The 24,693-nt window shown below is 44.2% G+C and overlaps 1 protein-coding gene and 1 long non-coding RNA gene across 4 annotated transcripts in view; one reads left to right on the top strand and one right to left on the bottom strand.

Moving 5' to 3' along the window:
* Positions 1 to 2,876: 2,876 nt before the first annotated feature.
* On the top strand, positions 2,877 to 9,043 carry LOC118629417. The gene is made up of 3 exons (XR_004959481.1): positions 2,877 to 6,035; positions 8,453 to 8,547; positions 8,671 to 9,043. It is a non-coding gene; the product is annotated as an uncharacterized LOC118629417 (long non-coding RNA).
* Positions 7,850 to 24,693, bottom strand: part of MEGF11 (multiple EGF like domains 11) — a 223,635-nt gene continuing 206,791 nt past the window's right edge. The window contains exons 18-25 of one of the 3 annotated variants that reach the window (XM_036260506.1): positions 24,455 to 24,583; positions 22,925 to 23,161; positions 20,986 to 21,104; positions 18,656 to 18,722; positions 18,065 to 18,166; positions 15,566 to 15,622; positions 8,647 to 8,853; positions 7,850 to 8,007 (exon numbers count right to left, since the gene is read on the bottom strand). In XM_036260506.1, the coding sequence (XP_036116399.1) occupies positions 7,850 to 8,007; positions 8,647 to 8,853; positions 15,566 to 15,622; positions 18,065 to 18,166; positions 18,656 to 18,722; positions 20,986 to 21,104; positions 22,925 to 23,161; positions 24,455 to 24,583 (1,076 nt within the window). Of the gene's footprint in view, positions 8,008 to 8,646; positions 8,854 to 15,524; positions 15,623 to 18,064; positions 18,167 to 18,655; positions 18,723 to 20,985; positions 21,105 to 22,924; positions 23,162 to 24,454; positions 24,584 to 24,693 lie in introns of those variants that run through there. The other 2 variants (XM_036260485.1, XM_036260495.1) reach the window with 2 other exon arrangements.

Below are 24,693 nucleotides of genomic sequence, written 5' to 3' on the forward strand. Positions count from 1 at the left end.
TTATTCTTTATGTTGTCAGATTACATTTTCCCTTTGCTTTGGTTATAGCCATAGAATATTTGATTCTGATGAATGAGAGCATATAGGTCCTTGCATTACAGAGTAAACATTGAATTGGAGGCACCGTTGTGTGAGTTCAGCTTTGATTTTAGACATGTAGTTCAGTTATGCTTTACTTGGAAAAAGTATTACCAAAAATATAAGGGAAGTAATTAATCACTTTCATACATAACTGAGTCACTAGACCCAGGAAGAGGCTCCATTACTATTTATTTTACTGAAAATTGGTAGAAATTTTTCACAAAATTATTTAAGAGAAGGAGAAACTAGGTAGTGAATTGAAAATGATTAACTGAATTTTTTTTTTTATCCTCACCCAAGGACATTTTTCCATATTTTTGTTCAGATAGAGTGGGAAAGAGAGAGAGGAAGAGAGAGAGAGAGAGAGAGAGAAACATCTACGTGAAAGGGACATATCGAGTGGCTGCCACCCGCACGACCAACCAGGGCTGGGGACAACTGCAACCGAGGTATGCACCCTTAGAGGTATGCGCCCTTAGCGGGAACCAAACCCGGGAGTCTCTGTGGACCGCAGGTCGATGCTCTAACCGCTGAGCCAAACCTGCCAGGGCAAGTAACTGAATTTTTATCAAGTAAAAACTTAATGTTGCCTTGGTCATGGTTGGGTCTTAGGAGCAGTCCAAGAAACCCGGAAGTAGTAGAAAATGGCTTTGATTGTATTTCAACAAGTGTCTTCATTCTGAATAGTATCTCATGAGACAAACTGTGTCAAGTAAGAAACATTACATTTAAAAATATTATGACAGTTTAGGGCTCAAGGCAGTTTAGTAGAATTATTTTGCTGCTTGACCCTGCTTTTCAGTTATTTTAATGTTGATTTTAAAAAAATGTATCTATTATATTCTCCTGAAAAGGCAGTTAGCCATCTTGACTGGTAAACTTGTGTGTAAATATTCTCAAGTGCTTTCTGTGATTTCTCTCTAAAAGTAGTTATTACTCTGTAAGGCTAAGTTTTTAAAATTTAGCCATTGCATTAAGTATGCTAAATTCTAAGAAGTGCTAGCCGTTGACTTAGGCCAGAGGTCTTTAAGTTCTGAATGGTTCTGCAGAAAAGTTAAACTTCTTAAGGGTTTGGATTGCCCATTAAATCTAGTCATATTTATTCCATCATTGGGAAAATGAACATTTTAATTTTTGTTTATATTGACTTGATTTACAAAATACAAATACTCTCAATGGTTTGAGCTATTGTGATAATCTCTTCCGTCTACCTTAAAGAGACAAAACTACTACTTAGACAGTTTGGGCCAACATCAGAAGCAGAATAATTCAAGGACTGGGTGGATAATTAAAAACTAATTACAACCCATTAGGTTTCAATTTATGGAGCTCTTTTAACAGAGGATAAAGTGGAGATTGGTTTGATGTTTCACAAACATCATAAGCCTGAAAAAAAAAAATTCAAAACAAAACATGAGTTTTGTATAAGGAACTGTGCATGATACCCATTCCCTGTGTGAAAGAAATATGAGCAAAGACCATGAAAGAGTCCTTCCTCTCCAGCCACATTATTTAATAGGTTAGCCAAACAGTCAGACTAGTGCTGAAGAGAATAGGGCTGATTTTTTTTTCTCTCTTGGTTAGGGCTGGACTGGTGCCATACCCTTTTTCTGGTATGATAGGTCACCTTTTTTACCACCTATACGATGTGCCAAATAAACTGGAGTTGTCAATCTAAATAGTATGCTTCCCCAAACTGTAGGAAGCTGATGGAAACAATAAGGCAATACAAAATGCTATTGTCATTACAACTTAGGTAAGGGAGAACCATTATGCCGAGAGATAATTTTAATTGAAGTATCCATTTCCCTGAAAATTGGATTGGAAGATAAAGACTATTTGAAAGCAACTTGATTCTAGGCAGATAGTAGAAAATATGCAAACTCTGTGAGTAAAAAGAAAATGACAAGTATAATAGAGCACTGGACTAGGTGACAAAGACATGGGTTCTATTCACAGCTCTTTTTTGGTTGTTAATCCTCACCCAAGGATATTTTTTCCATTGATTTTTAGAGAGTGGAAGGGAGGAAGGAACAGGAATTGGGGAGCATCGATGTGAGAGAGACACATCGCGATTGGTTGCCTCTTGATCAGGAATTGAACCCTCTAACCACTGAGCCACACTGGCCAGGGCTAGTCACAGCTCTTTTGGTCATTTTATTTCTGAGCCTCACCTTCCAGTTAATGAGAGGACTAGATTAAATCATTTAGGGGCTCACCCCATCTCCAATCCAATAATTCTATGAATGAACTCTCTCTTCAGGTATAGAGTCAAATTATTCATTCTAACTCAAATTCAAATTTAATAGATAAGTAAAAATCAAGTATATACTTTGCATGATGATTTTGGTTTTATCATCATAACTTGATTAGAACGTTATTTTTATTTTCTTATTAACGCCATTAAATAAGATGAAAGCTTTCAGAACACTTGCAAAATGACTGTCAGTTTCACAATATGATATGCATCAAAATACCATATGTGCTAAAAGGGGAGGAACACTTGATTGGCTACTGTGTCAACTGTGACTCAAGAACTGCTTGTTTCTGGCTTTTGCTATTAAAATAACTGGCTTTTAATATATACTTTATTATTATTTTTTTTTAAAAGAGAGAAACGAAGGGAGAGAGATATAAAAATCTCAATGTGAGAAAGATCCATCGATTGGCTGCCTCCTGCATGCCCCCTACCTGCAACCCAGGCATGTGCCCTGACCAGGAATTGAACTGGGACCTCAGTCCATGGGACAAGGCTCAATCCACTGAGCCACACCGGCTGGGTTTACTTTAAATATATTGATATTTGGGAGAGAACTTTTAAAAACATACTGTGTTTAAATTTTTTTATTATCTCTAATGGACTCTAAAAGAAGGTAGATCAATCCACAGAGCTAGCTAGCTAATAGAACCAGTGACGGAATCCAAGTATATATAAGTTTATGTATGTAAACACACAATAATGGCATTATTTGGCTGTTAGTATGGTAATCTAATCATTAGTAGCCTAAACATTCAAATCCAATTATTTAACATTATTAAGCACAGAACTGATATGTCCTGGTACAGATGTCATGTATATTGGCTGTTAACTACTCTGTTACCCGGTACCAGTGATGGTAGGGAAAAATAGTAGCCAACAGGTTTCTTTTCCTATGTTTAAGTCAGTGGAACTTAACATTGCCCCATATACAAAATCTTAGATCTTACTATCCCCATCAATGGGGATATTACAATAAATAAATGTACTACTGCTTTTAGCACCTGTTCCCCTGCTGCAAACTTCCAGTCTTTCAGCATACCATCTTCTTACATCTCTAGAGGGAAGTGGTATGGTTCCTTACCTTATCTTTAAGAAGTTGCTATCTATACTGTGCTAGTCTCTATGCCGAAGCATTTCATCATATGGGCCTAAGAATATTATAGAAGGTCATGCCTGAAACAGGGCAGCCTGGGGAGCCCCAGGAAACAACACTATTTCTGTAGCCCATCTTCGATATGAAAGCAATTCTGGAAGAAGATGTTAGGATTCTCAGTTACTGGTCTTGGTTTATATTTAAGTGGATACCTATAATAGTACTTTGTAAGATGTCAAGTTCCCATGTTTTGTTTTGTTTTCTTACACAAGGCTCTGAGGGTCATCTGCTGGGCTAGACAATAGCTTGGGAGGCAGAAGCTGGAATGAGGAGAGATTCTGGCAACTCTAGCTACATACCAGAGCTTCTGCCTTATGTGGGTTTGGATTGGACCACTGCTCAGAGTCTTTCTTGCTCTGCAAGTCTGAATAAAATGTATAATCGGCACTCCCCTAACCACCTGGGCCCTCCATTTTGTAATTGCTACATTGTGAGATCCACAAAAACTGGGAATGTGCTTTGTTCATATTTACATTCTTACTATCTATCCCTTCTACAACCCTGTGTCAGACGATAAGGAAGGATCATTTAAAAGAGTGAAGGGGCTCACCTTAGGGTTCATTTTAGGTTAGCTTGGGGAACTATAGTCTGACAATGACAATTTAGGTTAAATTTTTTAAATTAAAAATTATATAAAATTATAATTAAGTAATATATAATTATACAAAATTATAAATAATAGTATAATGAATCCCTGTGTATCCATCCATCCCTTCTAAGAAAGATTTCCCATCTCTTCTTCTGCTATATGCTAGGTGAATGGCTAATAGCATGTAACAGTCTTGAATGTTCTGTGGAGTACAAAACCTGCAGCCTTTGTCATTTATGGTGTTGGGTAGTATTCTGAACCTTGTAAGTCATGATCTTAAACTGTTGTTCTCAGTAAATATCCTTTTGAGTCTTAAAATTCTTGATTGTTTTATCTTTCACTAAAATGTCAAGCTCTAGCCCTTGAGAGCTGTCTGTTAGGAGGTCGGTCTTTTCGGAATGAGTTTTAATCTCTAGCAAAAATATATTTTTGGTTAAACATTAAATGGGAGTAGCTTTTGAGTGTTACACAAGCCTTGTGAACTGACAAGTTGAAATGTTTTAATTTGACTTAAGTATGTACAAACCTTCGAAAGCCTGAAGGAGAAATTTTAAACTTACACCATTAAATACATTCAGAAAGCTATTTTTAGCATCTACATTTTGTAATAAAATTAATCCTGCTACTTCTTTATTAGTTAGGTCACAAGGTTATGTTTTAAAAGGCCCTAAAGCAGATTTACCCTGAATACTGTACTGGGTGATAACTTCTACTAGTGGAAAGCCATTCATTGCTCTTATGCAAATTAAGTGACCCTAATTTGCCTTTATTCCATTCCATAGAACTACCTTTGTGCCTCTGGAGCTGAGCACAAGCTGTAATAGTTGCCTTTGAATCCAAATCTTTGTGAAAGCAGATACATTCTTTATTTGAGTATACTGACATTTATGAGATATTTCAATAATTTTTGGATATGGATTAAGAATATTAGCTCCCATTCATTACTTTAAAGGAAGAAACTCTCTTGTTATAAATTTGATAGAACTTTTCCACTTTATTTTCAAGCATCTATGGGATAATTTTTACTCTTCTGTCTAAAGCGACCCCACAAAATGTAGGTTAGGTCTACCTTTAAACCTAAGGTGTAGATTATAAACACATTTTTGGTTTGCAGCACAACAGTAGGCATTCCTATAAATTAGTTTGAGAAATTAATTTTATTTTGTACAAGGTATGATCCCTCTGCACAGTGAACAAATATATTACAAATCTGGGTTGTTTAAAAAAAGTATTGCCATTTCAGTCTCACTTATTCTATTGTACAATAATTGTTTTTCTTTATTCATTTGAATTATATGCACATCACTTTGAGTGAAAACTTAGTTTCTGTAAAATTCTTGAACAGATCTTTCCAAGTTATCAATAAAATCCATAGTGCACATGTTTAGATTGAACATGAACTTATTTTTGACAGTGCTAGACAGTTCCTAACAGTTGCTCTAAAAGATTGAAATGTCTTTTACCAGTAACTCTTAGATATGTGAAGAAAACTGTTGTCAACAGTTAATCACACTCTCTGTCTTTCCCTTTTCCTGTATTGCCTGATTTAATTTGTGGTACATTTCCTTAAAAATCAGAATGCTAGAGCTGAAGGGTCTTAGGGTTCCCTTACCCCTCTTTGCTTCTTTCTTTTTTTACACAAGGGGAAAAAAGAGCCCAGAGAGGGCAAGTAACACTCACATCTCTTGACCCAGTGCTTAGCAATTCCATCATGCCACCTCTTGCTGAAATTTGCCCAGAAGATTGTTGGCAAAAAAGAGGTGAAACTTAAAACGTGAGTGATGGTGCTTGTTTGCAGTTTGCCAGGCAGCAGTTACTATACATGCAGGGTAAGGGAAGAAGATTAAACCTGGAATTGAGATGAAGTTTCTCCTTGCTGATCTGACTTCACCATGATTCTTGGTCCTTGCTTCACAAAGATAATTGAGCACTTGCTGCCCTAAAATACTGAGGTAAGTCTCTTATCTCTATTTCTTTCTACTCATGTATGAGAAATAATTACTTGTGTCTACAAAGTAATTTTCTAGTCTTTATATAAGGCTTTTTTGGAAAGTAAATTTGCTATTGCTGATCACTTGCTCCATGCACACATGCAGCATTCATGTTAAGTATTAGATATTTTCTCCTAACAACATTTGCTTAAGCTTTGAGTGAAGTGGGGAAAGAGGGGGTTTACTTTTTTTCTCTCTCCTTGCTTTTGCTGGTTATTGCCCAAACTAATGGGTTCCATGGCAAACTTCCAATTTGTATCAAGGGCTTCAGAACTCCCACACTTCTTGTAGCATCTATTCCAGCTTTGCAGTCACATAGTTCCTCTTCTGTATACCTTTTGAAAGTATTTTTACTGGCTGAACTGTTATCAGAGAATGGAGTGGCATAGGGGTGCCCATAAGTTTTCTTGGTTGCCCTTTTGCTCTTTAATTGTGAGGAGGTCCTCTTTAGGGCTTGGGAGTTGACTCCATTTGGACTCATCTGAGCCCCAGTTTTACCTAGGTTCATTAATAATGGAAGGTATAGACATGTCTGAATACTGGGATCTGGAGCATTAGCTCACTGTAATTCAGTTTTGGCCATCTCAGCAGGTGGTGGATTTAAGTTGGAAGGTAGAAGTACTTCATGTCCTTATATGCTGTTTACTCTAAATTTTTTACATCATGTTACAGCAACCAATTGCAGTCCGTTCTTTCTTTGGTCATTTCAGTTTAGTTCCATCAAAAAGTATAATGTTCTTTAAGAATTTAAACTTGATGTATCCTGTATTGTCTAATTTCCTTTATACTTTTAGGTTCCATATTACAACAAACTCAAGATTTATGAAGAAATACTTGAAAGCAATTACTCTTCTGAGTCAAGGAATGCCAACCAAATAAATTTGAGAGGCCAAATAGCCATTTTTAGTGATACTTATCAACCTGTGACTCCTTGCTTAAAGAATCATCTCAGTTTTATATCCCATGGAATGACTCAGGTGTTGGGTGGACTAAGGAGATATGACAAGGCCAGGGCTGACTTGCAATGTTCTGGAACTTTGAATTGGCAAGATTTGGTTAAAAACGGCCCTAGAAATATTGTCTTAGGCTGAAAGAGGCTATTGATCTTTGAAAACTTTTTTTCTTCTACCAGCAGGGACAGAAGAGGGAAAGTTAATTTGTGTTTATTTAAGTCTTATTATAAAGAACTGAAGTTGTTAGCATTAGACTACATAATAAACTCTCTAATCTTGATAGATATATACGTACAGGTACTTTAGGATTGATAGTAGCACAGTTTTTGTCTATGTACTAATTATCTTAGGTAATAAAACAGATGTTGATGGTAACAGCAACCAAAAAGTACATATACATTTCAGCTATTTAAAATTAATCCTCTCCCTTCCCCAGTCCCTTTTTCCCCCTAGGAAGGTTTGTAAAACCTGTTCTACATGCTTTTTAAGCATCATGTTTCAGATAATTAAATATATAAATAAATATAGTTAGCTATATTTATCTGAAGCTGGTGAGTAGTTGTATCCTAAATGTTTTAAAAGATCATATAATCCAGGTCATTTGTGGTTGAGGTTGGGTGGGTGGTGGGATTTACCTCTGCAAACAGACCTTTTGAGCAGTTACCCCAATCCCACTTGGAAGCTCTTCTTTAATTCCAGGTGAAATAACTAATACACAGTTGGAGTCAGTCTGTACCATTATTTCAAGTCAAGGGATTGTCTTCTTTCAGAGAGTCAGAGAATATTCACCAAAGCACATTGCAAGAGAGAAGCTTATCCCTCTTAAGACTGCTTATCCTGGGAGGGCTTATTGGCAGGGCTCTGACTTACTGGGAGGAGGTCATAATGACCAGGAATATGGCTGTTCCTAGGTAGGTCATATGGATTCTGGATATAGCTGGAGTTATGACCATGACCTTGGACCACACTGACTGTGGGCACTAAGGAATATAGTGAAAAATGAGTTCAGAGGACAGATTAGCTTTGGTTGCCTTGTTGCGGGGAAAAGAATTCTATTTAACTGGATGGGGAGAGAAGTCAGGGATTTATAAGTCTCTGATAAATATATGAGGGTTAGAACCGGGCCTTGCTCAAGAGATGGAAAACATAAGTGAGCATGCTGTAAGAATCCCAAGCTCTGTTCAAAACCAAGAGGTTTAGGATACCCTAGAAGTAGGGGTCTTATTATCAATGAGCCCAGGGACATGGGTTAAATTGGAGAACGTAGAAGGTGGTGATTTAGAAAGTTAATAAATGTTCTGTTCTAATTATTTTCTTTTTAAAACTGGGATTTGTGCCAAAAATCAGTTGAAGTGTATGTGTGTGTACCCACTTACCCCCCAGTATTTCTGCTTCATATTAGTCCTGGTGTTTTTTTTAAAGCAGAGTTGGCACAAGAATTTGATTTCCTGCATGAGAGAGGAGTGCAGTCCTGGGAAAGGCAGTTCACCTTGGATTCCTTAAAAAGCAATGAAAGAAAGGTGTGTTTTCAAGACAGGGTGAAGGGAGAGGGATTGTTTTTATTTCAGATGCTGCACTGTTGCCCTGATTTCGCTAAGTTACTTATTTGAGACACCTACCAACTTCATATATATTTTTATTAGATGTCGACAAGGATGGCACATCTGTGTACGGAGACCCCCTGTGCACAGGCGACTTCATTTCTACATAGCTGCTTTCTGGAAGCTTGCAGGTGAGGATGGGTGGGTCCTTAATTGTGGCGTAAGGGTTTTCACTGCTGTTCAAGGAGCAAGTGCTAGAACTGCACACGGATTCTTTCATGTAATCTGAAAGGCAAGAGAGATTTCTTAGGACAAGCAAGGACATAAGACTTAGTTTAAATAGACTGCAGTCAAGTTCATGTGCTTTCAGGATCTTGGAGCTATAAAAGCCTGTTGTGTCCAAGAGTTACTTATTAAATATATTGAGTGCTTTCCTAGGTAGGTAGAGGTTTTTTTCTAAAAAAAAAATTTTGTTTTTGGAGGGATATGAACATTTTTGTTTTTAATAGTCAGGTGTAGCACCAGAAAGAGATTAATTCAAGTTATTCATAATGTACTTTCACGTCTTCTATTCAGTTTTTACAAAATCCTGTAAGGATGTTTGATAGTTTGCATTTTATAGGATGAAGTCCCAGAGAGATGAAGTGACTTGCTTAAGGTCACACAGCTCATAGATGGCAGTGCCAAGGCTTGAATCTATGCCTTGGGACTCCTTGTGCATTTTCTGTAATGCCATTCTTCTGAATTTTTTTCTGATGATTAAGATGTTTAAGTTCAGCCCTGGGTAGTTTTTCTCAGTGGTTAGAGCATCGGCCCATGGACCGAGGGGTTGAGGGTTCGATTCCAGTGAAGGGCATGCAGGTTCGATCCCTGGCCTTGGTTGGAGTCACTCAGGAGGCAACCAATTGATGTGTGTGTGTGTCTCTCTCCCTCCCTTCTTCCCACTCTATCTAAAATAATCAATGGAAAAAGATCCTTGGGTGAAGATTTAAAAACCAATGTTTAGCCCTGGCCGGTTTGGCTCAGTGGTTGGAGCATTGGCCCGCGGACTGGATGGACCTGGGTTCAGTTCCCGCTAGGGGCGCATACCTCAGTTGTGGTTTGTCCCCGCCCCGGTTGGGGTCGTGTGGGTGGCAGCCACTCTATGTGTCTCTCTCACATTAATGTTTCTCTCTCTCTCTCTTCCCTCCCGCTCTATCTGAAGATGAATGCAAAAAATGTCCACAGGCGAGGATTAAAAAAAAAAGGATGTTTAGGTTCAGAAGAAGTAGGCTAGGTGTGGGTGTGTGTGGGTGTGTGTGGGTGTGTGTTTGTGCTTTGGAAAAGGTAACAGCAATTTGGTATCCTTTCAGCAGCAAACTGGCTGCATCCCTGTTCTCTGAGAAGCTGGTGATCAGAGGTGGGCAGACAGAAGTGTAATAGAGGTGTCAAGAGCGCCTGGGTTTCAAACTAGCCTTTGGAAAATTCCTGTTTTCTCATAAGCCTGCAATGTATACTCTGGGGTCATTTACCTCAGTTCTTATGAATGCTAAACGAAACCTATTTTAGTAGCAACTTTCTCTGACACTAGAAGAACTCATGCTTCCTGTCCTGTCACCCCTCAGGCATGCATCATCCACAAGACTTCAGGATATGTTAGGGTAAAGGGATGAAACTAGTTTCCAAATAGGAAGGCAGGTAACTAGCTCCACTAGAAGAAGGAAGTTCTCTTTGTATCTGGGATTCACAGGAGGAAAGGGGAGCCCTTCCTTCAACCTCTACCTTATTCCCCTTTTGGAGAAGATCACTGCCTCTTGTAGATTGTTCCAAGTGAGTCAGGACTTTATTACTCTTACTCTCTATAATATGGCAGCTCTGGCCCTCATCTGTCTGAGCCTTTGCCAGCTAGGGGGTTTAGAAACAAGCACTGAGTTGGAGGGGCTTGATAGTCAAGAGTGATCTAAATGGCCTTTCAGCTCTAAAATTCTACAAGTGGTAGCAGATGGTGACATTCTTGAATGATCTTTCTCTAGAACTACCACAAATTACATTTGGGCTGCTATTTACGCTTTTTGCCTCCAACTTGTGAAATTAATGGAAATGTGACAAAGTGAAAGTGATAATGTAACTCAAGGAGTGACTAGATGTACTTTGGTCCAGTGAAAGCAGAACAGAACACTCCATGTGGCTGAAGTAGTTACCATAGGTAGTGTTTTCTCCTCTAACATGTGGTTGGGAGGGGATTTATTTTTCTGTTGGTGCAGAGTTATTGATGTCTGTTTCAGCAGGTAACATTTCCTCAATCTTCTACAAAAGTACATTGGCCCATTAGTTTCTTCAAGTGTTCATAACACCCTGTGGTGTAGGTAGAGCAATAATATTATTCTGCCCTCCCCCACTCCCTGCTCCGTTGCTTATGAGGAAAGTGAGGCTAAGTGTGGGGAAGTGACTTCTTCAGGGTCATACTGCTAACCAGTAGCAAAGCAAGCTCCAGAACCAGGCTCAGTGCACTTTTCCATCACAACTTAGACCACAGTGGAGAGGGATATTGGCTTGGTTCCATCTTAGATTATGGCCTTTTTCTAGCATAGAACCCTAGACAGAAGGAGGAGAAAACATTCTTGCTAGACCAGGAGCAGTCCCAGCCAGCCCCAGCAAGGCCTAAAGGGAGGCTGGATTGACCCAGCTGCTAGTGAGGCTCAGTGGAGAAAGGTGGCTCTAGGTCCTGGGCCACAGCCTACCTTGGGCTACATGTATTTGCCTCTAGTGAGTATTTTGTTTCTTTGAACAAGGGAATGGGGCTAAGTCTAGGAACCCCGGTAGCATGGCTCATTGGTCCCACTTTGGGTGTTCTGAACAAACTGAGGACTGGACTTGCTTAAAGAAGAGGTATCTCCTGAGAGAAGTCCTAACACCTTTCCTCCTCCCCTCCCAGATACATCCTTTTACTTTGATTGGCAGCTGCCTCAGTTGCATATTTTCTAGAATTTAAGGAATATTGATAACTCACTTTGTGTGGCATTTAAAACTAGTATTTTGGGTTAGTCATTTGAAACTTGTTACATCTGTAAAGGAGACTGGGCAGGAAGGACTAGTATTACTGCTTTGGAAATGAGGAAACTGAAGCTCATAAAGTTTGCTTAATGTTAGTAAGTAGTCAACCCCTGTCTTCTCTGACACCCAGCCAGGTTTTTTTTCACTCCTATCAGTTTCCTTGTGTTCCTGTACTCTTCTCCAGTATCTCTAAATGCAAAGTATATCGGCAAGAGCTTCACCTTACCTTCAGAGGAACACCTTTTACCTACAGGGCCAAGTCCTGCTAAGAGAGAAAGGCCAAGCTCTAAACTTTCTGTGGATCTCCCGTACTGATTCAGCTATGGCAGTGGGAGAGCCTCGGCGCTCAGTGCCTGAAAGAGCCTCAGCCAGGCAATGTAGTGCCTCTCTTTTCATTTCCACCAGAAAAGTCAGAGCGGCTTCCAAGTTTGGGGGAATAAATTGTTTAATTTGCAGCAGGGGATACACCTAAATGGATAAAAGAAAAGTTGGGGCTGTGGGGGAGGTGATTAGGGAGAAGCTGGATCTTCCATAAAGGGGCCAGCAGTAAAGACAAAGGATGGAGGAGTGTGTGTGTGTGTGTGTGTGTGTGTGTGTGTGTGTGTGTGGAGGTGGTAGGGGAGGGTGTTGAATTATGGAATAATCTGGATTCCTATATGGGAACTGGAAGCTACTCTTTTTTCCAGCTGAGGCATCTACCTGCCTGTCCAGAGGGAAGGAGGAGAGGGAGAGAGGGCATGATGGGGAAGAATAACCAGCTGCTCTAAGATACTTCCTCATCCTTTTAGAGCTCCACCCTACCCCCACCCCCACTCCAGAACAGTCCTTGCACTTCAGGGCATTTTGCTAAGAAAGGGGAAGCATCAACCAGAGCTACTGAAGCTCAGGGGAGCCACTCCTCCCAGGCCTGTAATTTGCATTAGTACTAAAGGCTTGGCCCTATAATGCCCTGGTATTTGCTCTCATCTAGTTCCTGCCTCCCCAAAATCACACACAGCCATAAACTGTGGGAGGCAGAAGGGGCTTCTGAAATGAGCCAATGTAAACATCTTCATTTTATAAAGGGAGCAGCAAATTCAGTGGGGGAACTGACTTTTCAAGGTGGGATCTGAATTTATAAGGGCTTTAGGTTCAACCAACATCTAGTTAAGGCCAGTATTTTACTATTGGGGAAATCTCAGACACTGAAATTCCATCTCAGCTGACTACTATTATTAGGCCACACTGTCTTTTCTCTTCCTGGGCCCCATATTAGCATCCTTCTTTTGATTGAGAAACAAGGATATGGGGAAAGGAAAAGGAAGGTCTCAGAAGGAGAACCACATTAGCTGAAAAAAGTTTTCAGGATGTCATTGGGCTCCTAACTACCTTGGAACCCAAGTCCACTACAAGAAGAGACTTGGTTAGATTACCAAGGGGCATAAGGTGGAGAAAGTGGCAGCAACGTTGGACTTCAGGATTTCAGGATCATAAAGGTGATGGAGAGTATTGGGGAAATTTCTTCTACAGCAGTTTGAACTGCCTGACAGACAAGGAGAAGGGAAAGGGATGACAAAAGGTATTAAGAGATAAAATGAAGTCAGCACAGCAGTGTGTGATCCCACATGACCTCCAGAATAACAGTGAGTGGAAGTCTTCAGTAAGTAACACGAAAGAGAGGGAGTATTGACTGAATTAATGACTTTTAGAATGTCAGAGCTGGAAAGGGCCTCAGAGATGGTGCTAGTACATACAGCCCTGTCCTAGTAGAGGAAGAATCCTAGACCCAGAAAACAACACTGTGACAAATTGGCACCACGCAGCAAAAACTAGGTCTAGAACCTGATCAAGTCTCAATTCTCAGACCAGGACTCTTTCCCATTGAGTTCAGAAAACACTTACGACTCTTCACTCTTAACGATTTGGCCCAGTTGGTTTAGCAAGTAATTTCATTCCTGGTACAAATTTGTCTATTAAGTGTTTATTTGGGAGTTCAGCCAGTGATTGTGGGTTTATTCCATATCTTTGTAAGTACTTCTGTAAAGAGCTGTGACATTCCATTTCCCTCTTTGAATTCTGTTGTTCAGACGTATTGGTCACCAACTACATGCTGGTACATTTGCCTACACAGCCCTCTTTTCCCTGTGATTTAAAGATGATTGTAGCTAGAGAGCGGTGAAACAAAATCTGCACATAGCAGCTCAAGTACATGACCTCACAAAATAAGAATGAATGACACTGAAGCAGAGACCTTGCTCTCCTTAGCTTTGTTTTACATTCATGGTTTGAAGTCTGAGAGTAGCTCCTCTAATCACACTGCACAGGACAACGCAATGCGTAGGAAAGTTGTGTGCTCATTTATTGAGGTGTCTGGGTCTGTCTGAGCTTTTTCATGCTTCAGTAATGCATATTCTCAGAGCTGGAAAGGCCCTTAACAATATTTCTGCCCAATCCTCATGCCTCTTTGAGAAAAGCAGGTTCCAGGTCACAGTACTAAAGCAGTAGAGTTGTCTTCCTGTATTAAGCCGTACCTGCTATAATGGTGCTTGCCTTCATTGGGATGGTTTAAGTAAAAACTCAGAGAAAATTGCCAGAATGATTCTCCCAAGGGAGTAGTGTCCAGTGGCTTGCCAGAAGCCTAGAGATGACCTCCGGTCTCCAGTTCATTCTCATGTGCTGATGGAGACTTCCTGTTTTCTTGCTCTGAACACAGTTCTTATCACCATCACCTACTCTAGCCCACCCCATTTCTGACAGCTACCCAACCAAGGGCTATAGACGACTAGCTCTCCTTGGTTAGGAAATAGTTGTGTCTTGGATGTATCTAAGTTTGAGTCTGAAAGACCAAAGCAGTAAACTGGGAAATCTGGGTCAGTCTGAATCAGTGGTTTCTACGTGTTAGTTGGGTCATATGCTGCACAAGGATACCCTGAGGTACTCTGCACAAATGCAGATCCCAGGGCCCCACTCTGGAGCTACTGCATCAGAATCTTGGGGAGATGGGGTGTGAACATCTGTAGTTCTAGAAAGCTTTCCAGGTGATTCTGGTGTACAGCTAGATTTAGGACATCCATTGGGACCTCTCTTGTTAGTCATCACTTACCCAGTTTGACTGAGACTCTTAAATAGACCTCAGAGACAAAAGGGCAGCCTTGTTACAGTAGTACAATCCTTCACAATATGCAGAAACACTTCCTGTCTGTGGTTTTATTGAATACTCATGACAGCCTTGTTAGACAATGGGACGATAGGCATAATTATTCCAACCTTGTAGATGAGGAAACTGGACCTTGGAGAGCTCACAGTCTAAGGTCTCAGTTAATAAGTGACAGAGTAAATAGTGACATAGTTCCAAAGCCACCTATTTCACACATTGCCATTTAAACTTAGGGCCTGAACCCAGGAGCAGGACCTGATCTTTCATTTTGGCTTTACCCATAGACTTCCTAGAAGGGTGATCTGACTTGAAGTTCCCATGTGTTGGGATTAGTCCTGGTGTCCCTGCTCATGGAGGCAGAGATCTCTTGAGGGTGGAGTGCCATACATTATTAGGGTATCATTTTCATTCCTTGTGCCCCAGAAAGCCAGCAGGTGCAGAATGGCATTCTTACCAGTGCAATGACAGGAGGCCTCTGGGGCAGGTAGATTGACTTTATTTTGGATTTTTTAATCAATTTAACTCATACTAATTGGTTGGATAATGACGTTCTACATTTCCGAAGACATTTATTTGGCGTCTATAAAAAACCCACAGCTTTTGCTAAGCAGGTGCAACTGAAATCGAAAGATGAATTCATTATTATTATGGTTGCTCCTCCTAGGCAGAGCTACCCAGCAGCCCCAGGTCCTGTGGTCTTTTAACTTTTAGGGGGTTGGAGGCAACAGGTGCGCAGTTTCTCTCTGGTAGAATTTCTGGCCATTTCAGATCTGCACTCTTTATCTTGCTAAGCCCTTTCTAATGGGACGTCAGGATTGGATACTCTACCTTTGAAGCCTTTGTCCATAATGTATGTGTTCTGACGTCTATCCATTCCACAAGCACCTACAGAAAGAGTATAAGGAAAGGAAAATACAGGGGTGAGTGAAGTTTACTAGGACTGTATGTGTTGGCTTTATTTTGTTTTTCTCCCTGTTTTTCTTTCTCCCTCACCCAGAAAATAAATAGTTCTTTAGTGCTAGAAAATTATTCTGGGTTCACTCTACTCTAAATCCTTTGGCCACACAGAAATTCTTAAAAGCCTTATAAGCATTAATGGTGAGCTGCAGTGCCCCCCGGCATAATCAGCATTCCTCTCCTTTAACCTTCAGACTGAGGGGAATATTTCCAGGAGGTGATCAAAGGCAGTTCTAATGCCACCTGCAGCCACTACAGGTGAAGTTCCAGGCTCTAAAAGTATAGGATAAGAAATGAATCAGAACCATTTCTTAGGGTGCATGATGTTTCAAATCCTAGTTCTATTGGATTTTGTAATAGAGTTAAAGACTGTTTCTTACCTCTCAGCTCTGGTCCTGCCTCTCTCCTCTCCTGGATTAGAAGCTTGAGGGAGGTGGACAGGTGGCTGAGGTCATCTTTACAGGATGTACAGTCATTTCCCATCCACGGTCAGCTTTTTATTCTTTTTTGGGTAGACCATTTACACCTCATTGAGAGCTGTCTTTGAAAGTATTACTGGTATTTTTCAATCCCAAGGATTTCTTTTCCCCCACTGAGCTGTCACAGTTTATCCTAGGCTCCCACAGTTCATGGTCCTGAGCTCCAGGCACAGACAGGATATACAGCTTCAGGGACCAGGGTCAGGTTCTTTGTGGCTGTTGATCCCAGAAAAGAAATTGTCTGGCATTTTTAGGTTGGGGCAGTTATGACACTGGCTCAAAGTCAGAGCCATTCTTTTATACCCAGCTTTTGACTGAGGACACAATAACAGGCAAGGCATGCAGCAAGTGCTTACTAAAGTACAGTTTGGCAGCTCTTGACTCTCTTTAGTTTCTAATACTGAAAACCAACCCCTTACTTATTGAGATACCACCCCATACCTCTTCCACATAGAGTTCCCAAGTTGAATTTATAGCAATCTACTCCTATCTGCCTGCCTTCCTTGCATTACTGAGTGGTAGGGCAGAACCAGGTCTAAGGTTTTCTCAAGTTTGCTATTCTTCTACCTGTGCCCTTAGAAAACATGACTGTTACAATCTGTATTCCTCGCATTAGTTCAGCACTTTACACCAGACAAGGGCTTCCTTTGCCCTCCCTGAGGGACAGAGTCTAGGTTGTTAACTTTTCCCCTTTTCACATGATAGGAAATAGAGGTCCCAAATAGGGGCAGAGATGACATAGCAAGTGAGAAGTTGAGTTGCAACTAAATTTCTTCAAGTATTCTCTCCCATTGGCCACCGGCTTGCTTGGGTGTTACCCAAAAAAATCACTGTGGTGACTCTGGCTACACTGGTTGAAGATTGAGTTCTCAAACAGGGAGAAATCTGGGCTGAGCCCAGAGGATGCTCCAATGTGGAAAGAGGTAAAGTGTGTGTATGTTTTGGGGTGGTGGTGTTGTGTTTGGTGGGGTTATTGAATGCCCTGAACACTGCCCAGGGGCCCCATAGCTAAGCACAGTGGATACAGCTTCAGGGTCTTTGCAGCCCATGCTTACTCAACCACCAGATAAATTTAGACACTTCACTCATAGTATTATTGGGCCCAGAGACCTGCAGGGATTGATAGAGCTATTTCCCTCGCGCTCTAGAAACCTGCTAGAGCCTGAGCTCAGGCCCAGATTGTCCAGTGTACTAAGGTCCTGCCCTAAAGAGACCACTTGTATGTTTATTCATAGCACTCATCCTATGATACCTCCTATAACTTCTAACCACAATCTTCCATTGCAGGACTGACTGTCCAAGTATCCTTTTTGCATCTTGCCCAAGCCATCAAGTTTTAACCTAATGCACGAGCACAGAGGATGTTGGTTGACACATCCTGCTCCAGCCTCCCCAGACCCCTGCTCTACCAGCCCTGCCCTAGGATCTGGGGAGCTTAGCCTAGGCCACTTGTGGGGCTGGGGGACACTGGGCTTTTTGGGCCAGGGTGCCCACTGTTTGCCATCCACACCCAGATGGCCCAGAGAACCCCAAAGGTGCTATTATTCTCAGATCATTTCTCAGTGGTTTTGGGTTGTATTCTATGGACTGCAGGGAATACAATTATGTTGTGTCCCCTTCACCTAACACCATTCATAGTTTGTCCACATCCACTGACCATGATGGGAGCAGAGGGGTGATGAGGGGATCCAGACAGGTTTTATTTGTTAAGGGATTGGCCTTGTAGACTAATCATGTTGAGAGGGAGGGGGGTTCAATAGGAAGAGGTTGGGACCAATGGGGATGGGTCAAGCAAGGGGCAGGAATGGGAGGTAGGGCCAGTGCTGGGTCTGGACTGGTATGACAGCTTTAGGGGTACAGGGAGTAGAGGGTAGGGCTGGGGGTGTCTAACCTGGTGAGTGTGGCTCAGCGGGGTGGCTGAGGTGTCTAAGTTCAATGTAGAAGTCCTCGGGCGGGTACCTGGCCTCCAGGGCACTGATCTGGAAATGGGAGTCTAGTGAGAGGAATGACAGGGAGGAGCCATTATTCCCAGGGCCCTGGTCTGGTGGGGAGGGCATGGGGGCGTGAGGGTCATGGTAGGGCAGGTTGGGAGGAATTAGGGCCCTTTATGTGTAGCATCCGAAAGGGCTGGGGCCAGCTGGGCCATGGGATTTGCTAGAGCTGAGGCCATTGGCCTTGCTTCCCCACCCCCTTCACCCCACCCCCATCCCTTCTAGGAGTTGGTGTCCACCACAGCAGTGGGAAGAAACCCTTGAAAGGGGCATCTTGGTAGGGCCTCGGTCAGATGGGTTCTTTTCTAGATGGGGAGTGCATAACAGGCACTTGGGTTTCCTCCCCACACCCCTTCTCCCTGAGGGAAATCATGCTCAGGATTCATCTACTAACACTCTCTCTTAGAGCTAGGACAGGGCCCCGCTCAATGTAGAGGAGGAGGACAGGATGGGACAGGATGGCAGGGGAGCACACTCAAACCACTACTGACCTAACACGTTCACATAGCTGTAAGGGGTCCAGCCTGCTGTGTCTCTGTCAAGGGACTTGTTACTGAGCTGTTTGGAAAGTAGGAGAGCCAGTTAATACCTAGTGCCCCAGAGGTGCCCCCTGCCCAGACTTCACTCTGCCCAGCCTTGCACCCACCTCTGTGATGGTCCTGACCTGCCTAGGTCCTAGATTGTTGAGGGAAAGGGAGAGCTAAGTGTTCCATGACAGGCCACCATGGTGTGGCTGATGCCAGCAGGAGCAGAACATACCCCCAGCTAAGCGGGTCTGGCTGATGCTGTAGGTTTCCAGGCCTTTGGGGAAAAGGAGGGTAGGGGAAGGTCCTCCCAAGGGCCAAGAACTGGCCTAAACCAAGCTGGTCCTGATAGGGGACGTAGGTCAATTGGGCGAGCTCTGGCAGTGTCTCACCTGCAACATGAGGCCATCTCCAGCACAGAGGGAGGTGCTCAGGCTGCCTGCAACATCACTGTCACCTCTGCCACTTGACCTGGGCTGAGTGTGAATATCCCTTTTATATGACCAAGGTAAACCTTCAGGGGAGGGTGTCCTTACGGTGCAGTCTTTCCTCTTCCTGCATTCTCACAGCCATATGGGCAAGGATGGCTGTTCTCACTTCACAGATGGAGACCTGGGCCCTGCTGTGGGTCCTGCACTTGGTTACACAGAAGTCTGTGGCAAAGCTGGGTCTACAACTCAGGTCTCAGCTCCTAGACCCACATCATATCATCTCGTCACAGCTGTCTGCCTTTGCTACATGTGCCCTGACTATCTGCCGGGCCGAGGAGTCTTTGACTCCACAGAGCCACTTCGGGCCCCTGAAGTGAGGTGAGCCAGAGAGTTACCAAGTGGGCTCCTCTGCAGTAACTCCAGCACTTTACTGAAAGAGGGTGGCTGACACCTTCCTGTTAGAATGAGACCAAGAATGACATGGACACAAAGGACCTTTGCCTCTCATCCCTGGCATCCTCTGTCACTGTCCTGCTGCAGCCTTGATAATGTGGCTCGTGTTAATCAAAGGCCTCCTGCTGGGAAACTCCAGATTCCTTTCCCTGGGCTTCCAGCTTCTCAGATAAGCCTAAAGCTGAAGCTGGGAATGGGGATCTAAGCTGAGGAGACACACTGGAAGAGGGGTCAAAGCGGTGGGCTGTGTGCGAGGCTGTTGGCCTTGCATATAGGCCTCAAGGCATCCTATGTACAGTACTCCCATTTGGAAATCTGAAGTGAGTGGCCTTGAGGTGCTGCCTTGTCAGTGGTTGCCCTTGGAGTTGGACAGTATCTGTGTTAGAGGGTTCAGGCTGCATTGCTGTCAGGTCTGTGGCAGCAGGCATGATGGTCTGTGGGCTGATGGACATTTTCTGTGGGGCAGACAGGGAGTAGGTTTCCCTGAGCTCTAGGGCAGAGGCCTAGAATATGAAAACGGCTCCTGTCCATGTTCCTGGCCCAGATGGGTGTTACAGGAAACCAGGAGTCTGGTCCTGCTATTGCCTGTGTATACATATGTAGGTGGGTGTCAGAAGGTATGTGTAGCACGAGCCTGTCAAACCTTGTGGTCCTTGAGGCTGTTCCTTATTTCTGAACCTCCCACTCTGCCAAGTATAGGTCCTAGCATACAGCAGGGCTCACTACATGTGTGTTCTGAGACATCCTTGCCCAAGGGCCTGTAAGAGGACATCTTGCCACCAGCCCAGGGTTATGCTCGGGGCTGTGAGGGAAGGCCCAGTCACTGGCTGATGTTTGGGTCCCACATCCCTTGCATTTTTTCTGATTACAATCGGTGGGTGTGTACTGATGACATGTGGTATGTCCAGATTCAAGGACATCAGCTGGTTACCTTAGTAATAGTCGTGACTCTATAATGTGCTGGTTGCGTTCATGGTACTGGTAAACTACTGCAGCAATTGGAGGTATGGTGTGTTTTGATTACATGTGTTAACATGTGGCAAAAGTGGCCACATGGTGTACATGGTTATGTGAAAAGGCTACACATGATTACATGATCACGTGACTTGGTACCAACTGGTTACACACAGGGTGTGGGGATACATGTTATACTGAGTGGTGCTGTGGGTTAGTTACATGTAATGCCTATTGGTTACATGGTGCTTGTTGGTTCCATGCAACCTGCAGGCTCCCTGTTACATGCTTCACCAGAGTATGTACATGTCTTGTGGACCACAGGGCTGTGTTTAATGTATTGACAGTTGGTTCCATATGGACCTTCTAGGTATGGGGCGGTGCAGTTCCTTCCTGGGCAGAGGTGAGGACTGAATGGGAAGACGGTGGATAGGGGCTGGGGAGTCAGGGGCCCGGTACCTTGGTGGGGCTGTTCCTGTCCAGAGTGCTGGCCTGGCTGGTGGCAGGCCCCCCGTACGCCAGTGCGTGGTAGCTGGAATTGGAAAAGCACTGGGCGTGGCTGCTACTTTGAGACAAATCTGGGAAGAGAACAAGTTGCCACATACCATCATATTCCTGCCCCTGGCATGAGATGCCCTAATATTAATGCTTGGGCTGGGCAGCCCTGAAAGTGCTGTGCACAGAGACAGCCAAGTCCCCCATCCCCCAAGCTTCTGGCATCTACTACCCTACAGAAATTTCTGGAGCCTGATTTCCTCTTCCCCTGTGGTGGCCCTCCCTGAAGCATGCAGGGTGCACATTAGTCTCGCCAGTGTGGAGGGTGGCACCAGCAGCTGAAGCATGGGGGACCGAATGTTGGCTTTGGCAGCCTCCGATGTTCCTGAGCCACTGCTTAGGGTTGTGATCCTTTCCTGCCTCCCCTCAAGGTTAGATCCCAGTAGTGAGGCCATAAAGAGAACCCTGCTCCCCTTGGCCCTAGTCCTGCCTTCCTGCCCTGTGGTTCCAGGACTTCTCCACAGGGCTGGGGGATTCCAGTGGAATGGCATGGGCAAGCCTGGCCAACCTTGCTGATTACAGTTAGAGAAGAAAATCCCCGAATCTCCTGGGCTTGGGCTTTCACCAGAGGACACCTGCTTTGGTTGGAACCCCAGAGTGGGTGTGGGGGTATTGCAGGCCAGCTACTCTGAAGGTGAGGTCTGCATCTGGGCCGCCTCTCTATCCTGTAGCACCTAGCATGGCGCTGAGAACACAGTAGGCAACATGTAGCAGGAATGGGCTGATGTGATGTTGGTTTTATAAGTACAGTCGTCCCTCGCCACTTCGCGCTTTGTCTTTCACGGCTTCACTCTATCGTGGTTTTTTCAAATACCATACTATATATTTGAAAAAACCACGATGGAGTGAAGCCACGAAAGTCGAAGCGCGAAGTGGCGAGGGACGACTGTATATAAATAAAGAATCCCACTTCGCGGAAATTCATTTATCATGGTAGAGTCTAGAACCGATTAACCGCGATAAACGAGGGCCGACTGTACAAGGTGTGGGAGGCTTCACGTCAACCATGAGCTATGGAGCCAGCTGGGGTGAGCTGTCATCCTTATGTACACCCAGATGGGCCCAGCCACCTGTGGCCCAGGGCTACGGGCAGTTTCAGAGCATTTCAACCTCTTCTGTTTAACTAAATATGAAGCAAAAAGCCTTCCTTATTTCTAAGGCAGCAGTCCAGGGTTTAGGGGAGAGGAAGGATCTGGCCCAATAGCCCCCTCCCCTTCACCTCCCCCCTCAGACTCCCAGATCGAATGCCCATTGGAGTTACTACCACATTTGTGGACAGACTGGGCTTCAGCGGGCCTGACAAGAGAGACACTGCCCACACTTTCAGATCTCCCCCAAGTGAGGCACCATCCCCTTCCACTCTACTAATAGGGCCCTTCTAAATCTGGGAACCAGGAAGGGGGCGTTACTCTGAGACCTTCACCCAAGGAAGCAGAATTGGGACAGGGTTTGGACATTGGGCCCCAAGTTTCCTGAGGTGTCACAGGCACCAGGCTGGGCAGAGGTTCCTCTGGAGAGTTTAGTAAAGTTACTGCTTAGGTGGGTGCTCTTGTGGCCGGCCAAAGGATGGGAAAGTCTGGGGAAATGGAAGGAGGCTCCTAACCATAGGCACTTGGTGCTGGGGAAGTGATACCCAATGGAAGCCCATCTACCTTTCCCAAGTAGGCTCCTGCTCTCCACCCCCATCATCATCTCTCTAGGGGAGTCTTGGCATCAGCCCCAGCTGGCCACCCTGCAGGCATGACCACCCACCTTCAGCAGTAAACTCGGATGTCCCCAAGGATTGTGTGGCTCTTTCTGGGTTGTATGTGTGAGGAGGGGGCATGCTGGGCATAGCCCTTACCTGAGAGGGAGTAGTCAGTGCTGGTCATCCTCATGGCAGGTGTGTAGGAGACTCGGGGAGCTAGATCCCGGCCCTTCTCTTTCTGCCGGCGTCGGCGCCAGGCGAACAGGCCCAGCAGCACCACAATGAGGAACAACAGGAGGACGATGCCTGTGACAGCACCCACCGAGTGCCGCTCTGCACCCAGCGCTGGGCTGATCTTGGTGTAGGGATTCAGCTCCTCCATCATGAGGGCAGCTGCGGGCGGAGGGAGGGCCTGAGCCTGGAGCAGCCTGCTTGCTCCTCAGATCTCCTGGGCGGGACCTAGACTCCTCTAACATTACAAGACTGGGGATCTTGTCCTGGCCCTGTTCTTTAATTTCTGCGATCCCAACCTTCATGGTGCCTGTTTCTGCAACTGCCTAAAATAGGTGGTATCCTAGGGAACTCCTGAGGGATGTGGATGGGAGACACAATAATGTCTATTGAGTATTTTACTCTGTTCCAAAAATGGGTTACAAATAAATAACTCACTTAACCTTCACAGCAGCCTGATGAAATAAGGACTATTTATTTATTTCTCTTTTACAAATGGAGAAACTGAGTCACTGAAAGGTTAGGTAACTTGCCCAAGATCAGACAACCAGTAATTGGTAGGGTCATGTTCTCAGTAGCCGGGAAAAATTGGACTCAGCCCCTTGCCCTGCTTACAAGCTGTTTCTTAGATGTGACTTAGGGAGTCCTCAGTTGACTAATTTGTAACATGGGGACAGTAATCCCACCCTCCACAAGGGACTGAGCACCATATGACAGACTGGCAGTGGAAGCTGTGAGTGTTGTACCAGTGTGCCCACGGTTACTGCCCACGAAACCCCCATCAGAATGACATGGCTTTGGCCCCTTTTCTGTAATGTGGATAACTAAGCCCATTCTTATCCCCCATCTGCTAGAACCAATAGCAATGTAATCTCTACAAAGGGTTTTTATGTGTACAAAACCATTTATCAAGGGCTCATATGACCTCAACGTGGTCCTCCCAACTGCCCTATGACGTATCTTCTGCCTGTGGACCTGGAGTCAAGGTTGAGCCCCTTTGGGCTTCTTGGCTCAGTAGGACTTTGTGCCATGATGGAAACCAAGGATTAATCTATTCTTTCCACTTCGCATGTGGAGTAACAGGCCCAGCAAAAGGAAATGACCTGCCCAAGGACACCTAACAGGTTGGCAGAACCAGAATTTGGCAGATCTTCAGACGGTCTTGGTGACCTTTCTGTAGCACTTAGCTTGTGGTTACCCTTCTTGGCTCACAGGAAACTTGCCAAGGATGAGCAGGGGGAAGCTGTGACAGGCTGCCTGCTCCACCTGTTCTCCAGCACCTGGAACTTCCTCCTTCCCCTCCGCAGCCCACCCTACTCCTCCCTCCTCCCAAATGTGAATAAAGTCACAAAGTGTCCTAGTGCAATCCAGTTCCTGCTGGGATCTCCCTAGAGCCTGCCTCTGTGGGGCCCTTTCCACAGCCCCTTGCCTGGGACTCTGCCTTCTGTGTATTACCTTGGTCACACCTGATTCCTTTGAATCCAGAGCTGCAATAACAGGTGCCGGTGACATGGTCACAGGTGGCATTGTTCATGCACTCACATAGCTGCTGACACCCATAGCCGAAGGTTCCCGGGGCACATCCTGAGTAATGAAGAGGTGGGTAGATAGTGAGGCGCAGCCACACCGCACACTCCCATTGCATATGCGGACAGCTCTGCCTCAGAGTGAAGCCTCCTTCTCTAGCTCCCGTT

The sequence above is a fragment of the Molossus molossus genome, unplaced genomic scaffold (genome assembly GCF_014108415.1).
Source record: "Molossus molossus isolate mMolMol1 unplaced genomic scaffold, mMolMol1.p scaffold_m16_p_1, whole genome shotgun sequence".
NCBI lineage: Eukaryota > Metazoa > Chordata > Mammalia > Chiroptera > Molossidae > Molossus > Molossus molossus.